Below are 13,420 nucleotides of genomic sequence, written 5' to 3' on the forward strand. Positions count from 1 at the left end.
GCAAAAACTCCCACTGAAACTGAAGTTCGGTCTGGTCGTTTCTCTTTTAATGAGAGGTCATGCCTTCCGCCTTTTGCTTTGCCTGAGTCTCAAATTGATCTCTTTAAAATTATTTATTTAATGTTCAACTCTCGTATTCTCAGCATTCCACAATTACAATAATTTTGATCACTGACTTAGATACTAACATTTTAAAAGGAAACCCAAGGTATGCCCAAGTCAAAAGTCAAGTTATGACACTAGAACTTAAAAAAACTCCAGGAATAAACGCGTGCATTTAATAAGACAAACTAGGAAAATAACAAAAAATGAACAATCCACACACTATTCATCTTTGGAACAAATTTTCTTATTTTTAACACCGTCTATAAAATTATCAGAAACACCAATAATTTTGATAAGAAAATATATTTCTGCAATGGCAACTACGAGTGCACAGAAGACGCCAATGAGTGAACGAGAACCAAAATCGAATGGACCTGCTGCCCAATCAACACCCCAGAAACCAAACACAAAGGCTGAACCGGTCGATAACACAAACTGGAACACTTGAATCAACTGTCTATTCACCTCACGCACTGAAAAATAAAATAAGTAATAACGAGTTTTCCATCATGAATTTTACATAGGCAAGGTAATTGCGCATTATGTCGCCATGAAGTTGTTTGTCAACTGACGAAATTACAGACCGGGACAATGGGACACAAATGACGACCGGGACACAAAGAATATAAATGACGACCGGGAGGACACTCAAAGAGAAATTACAGACTGGGACACCGGGACACAAATGACAAGCGGGACACAGGGAATATAAATGACGACCGGGACAGAGAGACACAACTACAACGGGGACGCCGGGGGGGGCACAGGGGGATATATAAATGACGACTGGAACACAGGGAATGTTCGATTAGCAATCACCATCAACAATGCTCAAGGGCAATCATTAGAATAATGAGGTATAGATCTGAAGACGGATTATTTTTCCCATGGACAATTATATGTTGCATGTTCAAGAGTCGGTAAACCTGACAATCTATTTATATGCACAGACAATGGAACAGCGAAGAATGTTGTATATTCGCAAGTTTTACGTAGTTAAAAACATATATATATATATATATATATATATATATATATATATATATATATATATATATATATATATATATATATATACTAGCTGTTGGGGTGGCGCTTCGCGCTCCGCGCCACCCCAACACCTAGTTGGTGGGGGCGCTTTGTGCCCACCCCCACCCAAGCCCCCCCGCGCGCGTAAGTCGTTACGCGCCATAATAGTTACGCGCCATAATAGTTACGCGCCATTGTAGTTGTGTCCCTATGTCCCACCTGTGAATATAGATAGATAGATATATATATATATATATATATATATATATATATATATATATATATATATATATATGGTTTTAACTACGTAAAACTTGCGAATATACAACATTCTTTGCTGTCCCATTGTCTTTGCATATAAATAGAATGTCAGGTTTACCGACTCTTGAACATGCAACATATAATGGTCCATGGGAAAACAATCTGTATTCAGATCTATACCTCATGATTCTAATGATTGCCCTTGAGCTTTGTTGATGGTGATTGCTAATCGACCATTCCCTGTCCCGGTGTCCCGGTCGTCATTTATATCCCCCTGTTTCCCCCGGTGTCCCCGTTGTAGTTGTGTCCCTGTGTCCCGGTCGTCATTTATATTCCCTGTGTCCCGGTCGTCATTTGTATCCCGGTGTCCCGGTCTGTATATACATTCGTTTTTTAGTTTTGTTTTTCTCCTTTATTTTTTTCCTTTTTTTTTTCTTTTTTAGTTCATTTAGATTTTTAGATTTTTTAGTTTTTTTATTAGTTTTTAGTTTTTTTCTTTTTAGTTTTTTTGTAGTTTTTACCTTCTTTTTAGTTTTGTTAGTTTTTTTTTTTTACTTATGTCCTGGTCGTCATTTATACTCCCTGTGTCCCGGTGCTTTGTTGATTGCTAATCGAACATTCCTTTTGTCCTGGTCGCTTTCTCTTTGAGTGTCGTCATTTATTTTTTTCTTTTTTAGTTCTTTTAGTTTTTACCTTTTTTAGTTTTTTTTTAGTTTTTTAGATGAAAATTTTTTTTAGTTTTTTCCTTTTTTTCTTTTTAGTTTTTTATTGGTTTTTACCTTTATTTTAGCTTATTTTTCAGTTTTTTCCTTATTTTTATTTTTTTTTATTTTTTATTTTTTTAGTTTTTTACCTTTTTTTAGTTTTTTTAGTTTTTTTTTAGTTTTTTAGCTTTTTTATTTTTTTATTAGTTTTTAGTTTTTTTTTGTAGTTTTTGCCTTTTTTTAGTTTTTTCAGTTTTTTTTAGTTTTTTATTGGTTTTTACCTTTATTTTAGCTTATTTTTCAGTTTTTCCTTTTTTTTAGTTTTTTTTTAGTTTTTAGTTTTTTTAGTTTTTTACCTTTTTTTAGTTTTTTTTAGTTTTTTAGCTTTTTTATTTTTTTTATTAGTTTTTAGTTTTTTTTTGTAGTTTTTGCCTTTTTTTAGTTTTTTTAGTTTTTTAGCTTTTTTATTAGTTTTTAGTTTTTTTTGTAGTTTTTGCCTTTTTTTAGTTTTTTTCTTTTTAGTTTTTTTGTAGTTTTTACCTTCTTTTTAGTTTTGTTAGTTTTTTTTTTTTACTTATGTCCTGGTCGTCATTTATACTCCCTGTGTCCCGGTGCTTTGTTGATTGCTAATCGAACATTCCTTTTGTCCTGGTCGCTTTCTCTTTGAGTGTCGTCATTTATTTTATTCTTTTTTAGTTCTTTTAGTTTTTACCTTTTTTAGTTTTTTTTAGTTTTTTAGATGAAATTTTTTTTAGTTTTTTCCTTTTTTTCTTTTTAGTTTTTTATTGGTTTTTACCTTTATTTTAGCTTATTTTTCAGTTTTTTCCTTTTTTTTAGTTTTTTTTATTTTTTATTTTTTTTAGTTTTTTACCTTTTTTTAGTTTTTTTAGTTTTTTAGCTTTTTTACTTTTTTTATTAGTTTTTAGTTTTTTTTTGTAGTTTTTGCCTTTTTTTAGTTTTTTCAGTTTTTTTTTTTTAGTTTTTTATTGGTTTTTACCTTTGTTTTAGCTTATTTTTCAGTTTTTTCCTTTTTTTTTAGTTTTTTTTAGTTTTTATAGTTTTTTTAGTTTTTTACCTTTTTTTAGTTTTTTTTAGTTTTTTTAGTTTTTTAGCTTTTTTATTTTTTTTTATTAGTTTTTAGTTTTTTGTAGTTTTTGCCTTTTTTTAGTTTTTTTTAGTTTTTTAGCTTTTTTATTAGTTTTTAGTTTTTTTTGTAGTTTTTGCCTTTTTTTAGTTTTTTTAGTTTTTTAGCTTTTTTATTTTTTTTATTAGTTTTTAGTTTTTTTTTGTAGTTTTTGCCTTTTTTTAGTTTTTTCAGTTTTGACGTCACCTGATCCAGTTTTTTCAGGTGACGTCACCTGATCCACAGATCCACACACAGACAACTTATTTTTATATATATAGATATATATATATATATATATATATATATATATATATATATATATATATATATATATATATATATATATATATATATATATATATATATATATATATATATATATATATATAGATTTAACTACGTAAGACTTGCGAATATACAACATTCTTTGCTGTCCTATTGTCTGTCCATATAAATAGATTGTCAGGTTTACCAACTCTTGAACATGCAACATAATAATTGGCCATGGGAAAACAATCCGTATTCATATCTATACCGCATTTTTCTAACGATTGCCCTTGAGCTTTGTTGATGGTGATTGCTAATCGAACATTCCCTGTGTCCCCGTCGTCATTTATATATCCCCCTGTGCCCCCGGCGTCCCCGTTGTAGTTGTGTCCCTGTGTCCAGGTATCCCAGTCTGTAATTTCTCTTTGAGCGTCCCGGTCGTCATTATATTCTCTCTGTCCCGGTGTCCCGGTCGTCGTTTGTGTCCCGGTGTCACGGTCTGTAGTGTCATCTTATAATGACGTCATATACAAAGCCTTATATACTTATAATGACGTCAAATGCAAACCCACAAACAAACAAACATGCATATATACAACTTATTTTTATATATATAGATACAGTTTCCTTTTTGTTTTTTTTTTTGTTTTTTAGCTTTTTCTTTTCTTAGTTTTTTTCTTTTTTAGTTTTCTTTTTTTTAGTTTCTTCTGTTTATTGATTTGTTTTCTTCAGTTTGTCAATGTTCATTCTAACATTGACACTTGGAAAAATCTTTACGTGCCAAGCATGCTAAAGCTCCAACAATTTATAATAATTTTGGGTATCTGTTTTAAGGTTTTCGAATTACTTTAATCTATTGTCAAAATATATTGAAACATTTGTGCAATTCCCAGTTTTTTTAGTTTTTTCTTTTTTTTTAGTTTTTTAGCTTTTTTATTTTTTTTTTTAGTTTTTTATCTTTTTTATTTTTTTATGTTTTTTCTTTTTAGGTTTTTTCTTTTTTTTATTTTTTCAATTTTTAATTTTTTTTTTAGTTTTTTCTTTTTAGTTTTTTTTTAGTTTTTTACCATTTTTCTTTTATCGAATTACTTTAATCTATTGTCAAAATATTTCGAAATATTTATGCAATTTCCAGTTTTTACATTCTAGTTTGTTTTCTTTTATATATATAGAAAATATAATCTGGCGTAACGGACAGACAACTTATTTTTATATATATAGATATATATATATATATATATATATATCACAGGTGGGATACAGGGACACAACTACAATGGCACGTAACTAATATGGCGCGAAAAAAGCTATAACAAGAAAAAACCTAAAAAGAAAAAAATAAAAAAGGTAAAAAACTAAAAAGAAAAAAAGCTAAAAAAAAACTAAAAAATCTGCAAAACTAAAAAAAGGAAAAACTAAAAAAGAAACTATATCTATATATATAAAAATAAGTTGTATGTATGCATGTTAGTTTGTTTGTGGGTTTGGATATGACGCCATTATAAGTATATAAGGCTTTGTATATTACGTCATTATAAGATGACACTACAGACCGGGAAACCGGGACACAACTGACGACCGGGACACAGGGAATATAAATGACGACCAGGACACTCAAAGATAAATTGTGGACCGGGACACCGGGACACAAATGACGACCGGGACACAGGGAATATAAATGACGACCGGGACACTCAAAGAGAAATTACAGACTGGGAAACCGGGACACAAATGACGACCGGGACACAGGGAATATAAATGACGACCGGGACACAGGGACACAACTACAACGGGGACGCCGGGGGGGGGGGGCAGAGAGGGATACATAAATGACGACGGGGACACAGGGAATGTTCGATTAGCAATCACCATCAACAAAGCTCAAGGGCAATCATTAGAATAATGAGGTATAGATCTGAATACGGATTGTTTTTCCCATGGACAATTATATGTTGCATGTTCAAGAGTCGGTAAGCCTGACAATCTATTTATATGCACAGACAATGGGACAGCGAAGAATGTTGTATATTCGGAATTCTTACGTAGTTAAAAACATATATATATATCTATCTATATTCACAGGTGGGACACAGGGACACAACTACAATGGCGCGTAACTAATATGGCACGTAACGACTTACGCGCGCGGGAGGCTTGGGGGCGCGAAGCGCTCCCACCAACTAGGTGTCACGAAGCGCCACCCCAACAGCTAGTATATATATATATATATATATATATATATATATATATATATATATATATATATATATATATATATATGTGTGTGTGTGTGTGTGGGTGTGTGTGTACATCTTATCTCTTCAAACGAGCAACGATTGTATTTATACATAAATATTTTTTCTCGAAAACAGATTCATATTTTTGCGGAAAAATTAGCATCCTGAGATTTTCTGGCCTACAAAAAAAAAAATAATCTATATTGGTCACGAGTTTGAGAAAATTCGTCATAATTTTTCGCAAGAAAAATTCGCCAAAGCCCATCCTCTGTCTGTTTTAGAACTAGGTTTCTGCCATTAATATTGCTCAACATATGCTCTTCCCTAAAGATTAAGGTGGTAAAGTTTAATCTTTTCAGTGACGGGGTTTCAAATCAGGAAGAAAAATGAAAAAGAAAGGAACCGCAGATATCTAGAAGGTCAGTTGACCCTGTTAATTCTCCACCTAGACAAGCACCACAAAAAAGAACGAAAAAATTACATTCTGCAGCAAGATTATCCGGCTTCCTTTCTTTGGGAGGTGCAATTCTATTAACCATGGCATCATATTCTTTTTGTTCTTGTTCTTTTCTTAAACGGAGACACCTCGCCTCAAGTTGAGGATCCCTAGGTGGCGGGGCTGGCAATGTTGGAAGCAATATATCGCAACATCTTAGCATTTTGTGCAGAGGATAGTCAGCAGGAACCTGCAAGACAATTGAAACGGTATTCAAAACTGTTTTCAGGTCTGTAGCCCAGATAGTGGATTCTTATGCAAGATAAGTTCTTTTTGGAAATGCACTTCGGGAAAATCAGTAAATTCCAATGTAAACTATGAAAAACAAAATTTTTTGGATAAACTTAGTAACTAAACTATGAAAACAGCAATCCTAGAAAAAAATCCAATAATTCTATGGCAAAATTTAGGGATTTTCCCAGATTTCCTTTTAATGCTGATGAGTAAACTTCAATTGATTTTGGTTATTTTACTAAATTTGTAGCATATGGGTTCTCGCTAAGATTTTACTCGTACTACTACTGCTACTACTAACAATTCACAGCAGCGCCAAATGGCCTGATGCCAAAACAGCTACACCAGCTCTTCCTCCATCCTAATCTTTTCAAAGCACACCTCTTTACATCCGCCCCAAAAATTTCAATTTTACTTAAATCCTTCCTTAAGACCTCCTCACACTGCATTCCGATGGGACCTACTTTATGTTTGGCCGAAAAGAACGATTTTTGACAATCTATCATTGTTCATCCAAAGAACGTGTCCTAGCCATTACAACCTTTTTGTCATTATAGCCCTAAAAAGCGGGATAGAACCACATTTCATGCAGCTTGCTGTTTGAAATACAATCAGTCAGACAGGTACCCAAAAGAATCCGTAGACAATTTTCCGGAAACATCTAGCAATACCTTGCTTGACCACTGTCATCATTGTGCCTTTGAATATTCAAATCTTGGTTCGCAGACTTATTTTCCAATTCTTTCAAACTTTTTCCCCAAATATGAAAAAAAAAAACAACCTGGGTATCGACTATTCAACTTTTAACATCTTCACTGCATGCACCATCTTTACTACTAATAATAACGGGTAATTGAAGCTACCCACTTGAATGATCTTCTTGTTACCCAGCGTAACCTCTTCAACATAACTTTTCTCCAGTCTTATGTATTTAGTCTTCATAATCTCAAAGCCTATTCTTGCACCCTGGACTCTCAAAAACTCCAAAATATCAATCCTTTTGCAAATATTTGCTACCAGGACCCTCAGATCCTCAGCATAATCCAGGTTTACAAGAGTTTTACTTTCATTCAAAGTTATAATTTTCATATTATTTAAATCATTGAAATTTTTATGGCCCGAGGAAAAGCAAAGGGTTCCAAACCAGTGCAGGAAAGGGACTAATACACGTTCTCAAGTCAAAACGAAGCGCTTAAGCCGGCTTAGAGCCAGACAGCAAGAAGTCCCTGGGACCTCCAGTAGTTTTGTGTAGCTGAGCCCATCTTTTCACATCTTTCCATGGTTTTCCTCACTTGGCTATACTCTTCTATTAATAAGAGTGGAAATGCCGCAAAGCTAATCTCAAGCCTATTACCTCCAACTCATTGTATATTTCTGGTTGCAAATATTGTACTACTATATAGAGATAGCCCATAAAAGATAACTTAGCTAGGAAAAGGCTCTTCAGCCCACATAAATTCACCAAAAGAGACCAAATACAGAAGAATTATCCATTCATCGTAATCCACTGTAAATGCGGTGTCGTTTACCAGGCTATGATTTCCTCGACGGGCACTACTGCTCAAGGTCACCCTGCATTGTCGTTTGCAGTCCCGTTTCTGGTTAGGCAAACCCATCAAAAGTCCACCAATCTTTAGGCTCCGACATGAAATTAGTTTTTTATAGTGACTTTTACTAAAAAACTACAATTTTTTTTTACAGTGCCAGCTATTTTCCAGTAGAGCTGCTCGCCTTTTGTTTCTCCCGCTTGACTCGGGGTTTTTCCTAAAACTAATTTGTTTGCTTTTAATTTTTTTCTGATAAATAGTCTCTCCACTTTAAAATGAACTATCCTTTAAAGGGCCCTGCACAAAAGAGAGCCAAGCCAAGGAAAGGAGTTTCAAGTCTAAATACCTCCAAAATGAGGTGACTAAAATTGAGTTGCTAACTTATGGTAAAAATCTTTTGGCCAAGGAATTTTCAATGATACATTGTCAATGCTTTCAAGCCAACGCATACCTGTGATGACACAAACATTTCAATTTCTGATGCCTTATGCCATCATCAGATGGCATTGTTAGGAGAATTTTTACTACTAAGCATAAAAATTTAAGCACTAGCTTTCCAATACGCTCTTTGAGAATTTTGTATGATATTTCAGTGTTCCACTAGCAATGAAGGAATAAAAATAATAGAAGGAAAGGAGCATCAGCATTTGAAGCTCTTTTTCATATTTCAAAAAAATTGTTTTCGAGATTAACTTTACTGTTAAAATGAAAATAAGTAAATAACAAATCACATTCTAAAATCAAATCTGAAAAGTCTTTTTTCATTGGGCAATTTTATTCAAGACGTGTTTTTTTTTAGTTTTTACTTACTAAGGGCGCCCGCAAAGGAATGGAAAAGAAAGAGGTTGGTAATCCTCCAGCTAAGAGTATTCAATTATAGGTATTATAACGGTACCCTTTTTTGCTTCCTTTTATGCGTGCCTTAATTTATGGGGAAAAAATCCCGTGAGTGATATGTATGAGCATATCTGCAGAGCATACATACGTCATTTTTACCTCAGTAGTGGTTGTATCGATTTTAGTGTCTATGATGCAGACCAAGTTACACAAAAAACATAACTAGTTATAAAATACCATGTCTTTTTGCAAAGGGCATTTTTAGCAGTTTCATATTGCCTAGAGGACAAATGACCATGAGCTTGGTAATTAATTCTATTTTCAAAATTATTCTTGTTAATTGCAAAAGTTTTTTTAAATACATAAATTTCCTTTAAAATGCTCTCTATTAAACAGCTCATTTAAACAGCTCTCTGCGATATTCCAGTGCCGTGCTAGCTGAGAAGAGAAAAAAAAAAAAAAAAAAAAAAAATGCCGTATACACACAATATCATAGTTCAAGCAAATTTTCTTGTTTTTCAAGCCATTAGATTTTACTCGTTATTCAAGCCAAGAGACGGTACGTTTTCTATGAGGGGGTTCGGACAAGGCGGTTCTAATAGTGTACTTCTCGTTTTGATCTGACAATATTTTGTTTCCCACCTTTTATGCTTCCCAGGCTTTCAACTGGAGAAATGGGATCAAGGCCAGCTATTTTGGGTGCTATATGGCGCTTTATGATGGTGTTATCCATATAAATTTACAAAAAGCACGTAGACATGATTAAGAGCTCTGAAATGCCCGTTAAAAATTTCTCTACGATGTTGCAGTAGCCTGCGAGTCCCACTATTTAGCCAGCGATTTATAATCGCACGCTTCAAAGCCCTTTAACTCCAGATAGGGTCAGAAGCTTTAAATGATCATTAGATATCTGTCTACGTTGTTATGATTTATAAAAAAACGCGGAATTCATTGGACCATTCAAACCTGCCTCGTTTTTGAGTTTTGGGAGGGGGAAGGGGTCAAGAGTCAAGACATTTGATGTAGGGTTTCCAACTATGGAGATTCTATTGGTACCCAATTTATGCTTCGCAGCTTCTCCAGAAATGAGACGAAAATTGCCATTTTTGGTGCAACATAGCACTTTATGATTGCGTTTGAAAAGCAAATTTACAAGAATTCCGCAGATATAATTAAGGACTTTTAAAATGGCCTTTTAACATCTCTCTACGGTGTTGCAGTAGCCTGATAATTCTGCTATTCTCTGGACCGTTTACGAATCCTACTAAGAGGTTGGGAGGGGAGTATACAAGAGACGTTAGTAAATCGCCAGTTAAGAATTGTGACCACGATAATTATAAAGATATCCTTTCTATGCTTCTCAGCCTTTTTACTCTTGAAATCACACTAAAAAAACCAGTTTCGGTGTCATATCGCACTCACAATAAAGCATTATCAGGAAAGATTTATAAAAGCAAATATATAGGATTAAGAGCTGTTGAATGGCCGCTAAAATTTTTTAAACGATCTTGCAGTAACCTGCTTGCAACTTACTAGACTAACTAACTTACTAGAAACAAAGGAGACACGTCAATCTTACCCATGCACATAGAGGATTCTCCAGAAAGGATTTCGACCAGCGTGATTCCATGCTGCACTTTTCTCATCGATAAGTCGGCATGTTCGAGATGTCTCAAAGTTTTTTTTCCAAATTCCCATAAATTCGTTTTCGCAAGAAAATTTCGCTATAAAGCTTAAACGAAATAATAGTTACCATTCCTGAACCAGATTAGAATGTCTATTTTTTCTCACAAGACAGTTTTTTTCAACGCTCATTTTTAAACTTTCAGTAACTATGGGTCGTGGTTCACTCTTTAAAATGCTGCAGCTATCGTTACAATAATAATTTGTTTTCTCACGTCTTAACATCGCCTGTTCACCCTCATTTATTCTTAACATTAACTTCTGAACATATTGTTGCAAAGTTAGCTATTAAAATCTAAAAAGTCCATTCATTTGGCCAACATTTTTATCTAGGAATCCCAAATCAACTGCATAATCTGAACCTAGGATAGTTTTACTTTTCCATTCTATCAAATATTGAATGGAAACGATACTTTTACGGTGTTCTTCACGACACAAACCATCAAAATAATGTATATCCGCTGCAAACAGGGATAGGATGAACTACGAACTACAGCCCATAATAACGAAAAATTAAAAACATACTTTAACAAAACTGGTTAGTGAGAAAAAATTGCCATTTGGCTGTGGCTCAGGAATTGTAACTACTATCTCGAGTAATATCAATTGTGAAATGTTATCTTGAAAACAAGTTTATGGGAACTTCCGAAAATAGCCCGAAAATCTTAAAAAAAGACGTCTTATGGAAACAAAAGTACACTGGAGGAATCACCGTGGTCGAAAGCCCTATAAAGGATACTTAGAGTTCCCTGACTAGACAAACAAGAAAAATCCCTTTTTGCATGGGTAGCACAGCACTGATGTGTTCTCTTTTTTTTCTCTTCATCACTCCTAGCAGAGCCCTAAAGCATCATAGAGAACTTGAATTATGAAAGAAAATTGCTATATGCACGTGCTCTTTAGGCAACAAAACAAAATGCTTAGAAAATAATTAAATTCTTGACAAAAAAAAAACCTCATCTTCATATGCCAATGATGTAATACACGTATGTTTTGGCAAGAGATGATATAACACATATATACTTAAGAAAATTACTTTTCTGAGTTATGACATAGTATTTGTGGGATTCCGCTGCCCGACTCTCTTTGATTTGTTCTTTATATTCAATATATTTACCTTATCTTTTCTAGTTTTTCCAAGCTTATCTGGAACTAATGCATCGGATTTTATATAAAGATCAAAAATGAATGAATTAACCGAAATAACAAGACCATAATCATCATCAACAATAAGAACAGCAACGCAAAGAAACAAAATTACCATGATAATCAAGTTTAGTGGAAAGACTTAATGAAGAAGACTGAATGTGTAATATATAATGATATTAATTCCCGCAAGCATAATAAATTTACAATTTACTAATGATGTAGTCTTATATCTTATAAGAGAAAGCGTCTAAAATATGTTTTGTTTTGACTAAAGATCACACAATATTTTATTCCAACGCTACAGTGTTACCGATAGTAAAGAGCGACAAGGCTTCAATATTTTATGATTTTTTCCCCAGAGGAACTTCATATGAAAGGTGTTGCAGTACAAACTTCGGAAGGAACTCATTAGAATGGAAATCGGCAGTTCTAGTGCCCTTTTTAGAGTCAAAAGTGATCAAAGGGCAACTATACCCCCCTCTTTTTACCAAATGCACCTGATCAAACTTTTGAGATAGCCATTTCGTTCAAAATAGTCAATGGGCAGTATAGCTAAGCCTCCAGGGTCAAACACCACAGCATATCGGGGTATAAGGTTTTATGGAAGGGATGGTGGTATAAACTTTGGAGGGGGCTCATTCGATTGGAAATCGAAAGTTCTTGCGCTCTTTTTAAGAGTCAAAAGTGATCGAAGGGCGATCCTTTTTCCTTTGAGCTCCCCTACCCACGTCCTTTCTCTCCCCAAATGCATTCGATCAAAATTTTTAGATAGTCATTTGTTCAATATAGCTCAGAGGTCAAAATACTTTGCCTTCAAGGTTGTCAACCCCCCCCCCCCCACAGCTTCTGGGGCAAGGGCTGTAAGATATGAAAGTTGACCATTGTTAAAATGTAAAAATTTTATGAAAGAGGTGGTCGTACAAACTTGGAGAGGGCTCATTTGATTGGATGAAGAAATTTCTTGTGCTCTTTTTAAGAGTCAAAAGTGATCGAAGGGCAACTACCTCCCCTAAACCACGCCATTTCCCCCCAAAATGTAACCGATCAAAATTTTTAAGAGAGCTATTTTGTTCAAAACAGTCCACAGACCGAAATAATAAGCCTCCAAGGTTGACAAAACTTCCACAGCCCCTGAGGCAAGGGCTATGAGTTATGCAAGTTGACCATTGTTAAGATGTAAAGTTTTTACGGAAGGGGTGGTCGCATAAAACCTGGAGGAGGGTTATTCGATTGGAAATCAGAAGTTCGAGTTCCGTTTCTGAGAATTGAAAATAATCGGAGAGCAACTATCCCCCACACCCTTTTTCCCATGAATGCATACGATCAAATTTTTGAGATAGCCATTTTGTGCAAAATAGTCAAAAGGTCAAATAACTACGCCTCCGGGGTTGACACCCCCCCAGCCCCTGATGCAGGGGGTTTAAGTTGTCAAAGTTGCCCATTATTAAAATATAAGGTCTTTTATCGAGAAAAGCCCCGGGCAAGGATATGGAGCCCCAGGGCAAGAATAGTAAATTACGCAATTTTTTAAAGTGTTTACATGCAGGGGAAGTTTCGTTTCTGGTGCATCCGTTTATGAAGAGTTTTGCAGTTTATAAGGTGTGCTAAAAGTGTTTGGAGGGCTGCCAGCGCCCTTTTATGCCCTCTTTAGCTGCCCTCTCATAATCATGCCTCTGGGAATGACAAGACCCTCCACAGCTTTCGAGAAGGATGCCGAATACAATCAAAGCTGGTTGTCAATAAGG

The 13,420-nt window shown here is 34.3% G+C and overlaps 1 protein-coding gene across 1 annotated transcript in view; it reads right to left on the reverse strand.

Moving 5' to 3' along the window:
• Positions 1-264: 264 nt before the first annotated feature.
• LOC136032110 (uncharacterized) overlaps positions 265-13,420 on the reverse strand; it is a 34,886-nt gene continuing 21,730 nt past the window's right edge. Inside the window, exons 4-5 of the mRNA XM_065712272.1 lie at positions 6,211-6,415; positions 265-578 (exon numbers count right to left, since the gene is read on the reverse strand). Coding sequence (XP_065568344.1) covers positions 325-578; positions 6,211-6,415 — 459 coding nt within the window. The 3' untranslated portion in view covers positions 265-324. The remainder of the gene's footprint in view (positions 579-6,210; positions 6,416-13,420) is intronic.

This window comes from Artemia franciscana, chromosome 10 (genome assembly GCF_032884065.1).
Source record: "Artemia franciscana chromosome 10, ASM3288406v1, whole genome shotgun sequence".
NCBI lineage: Eukaryota > Metazoa > Arthropoda > Branchiopoda > Anostraca > Artemiidae > Artemia > Artemia franciscana.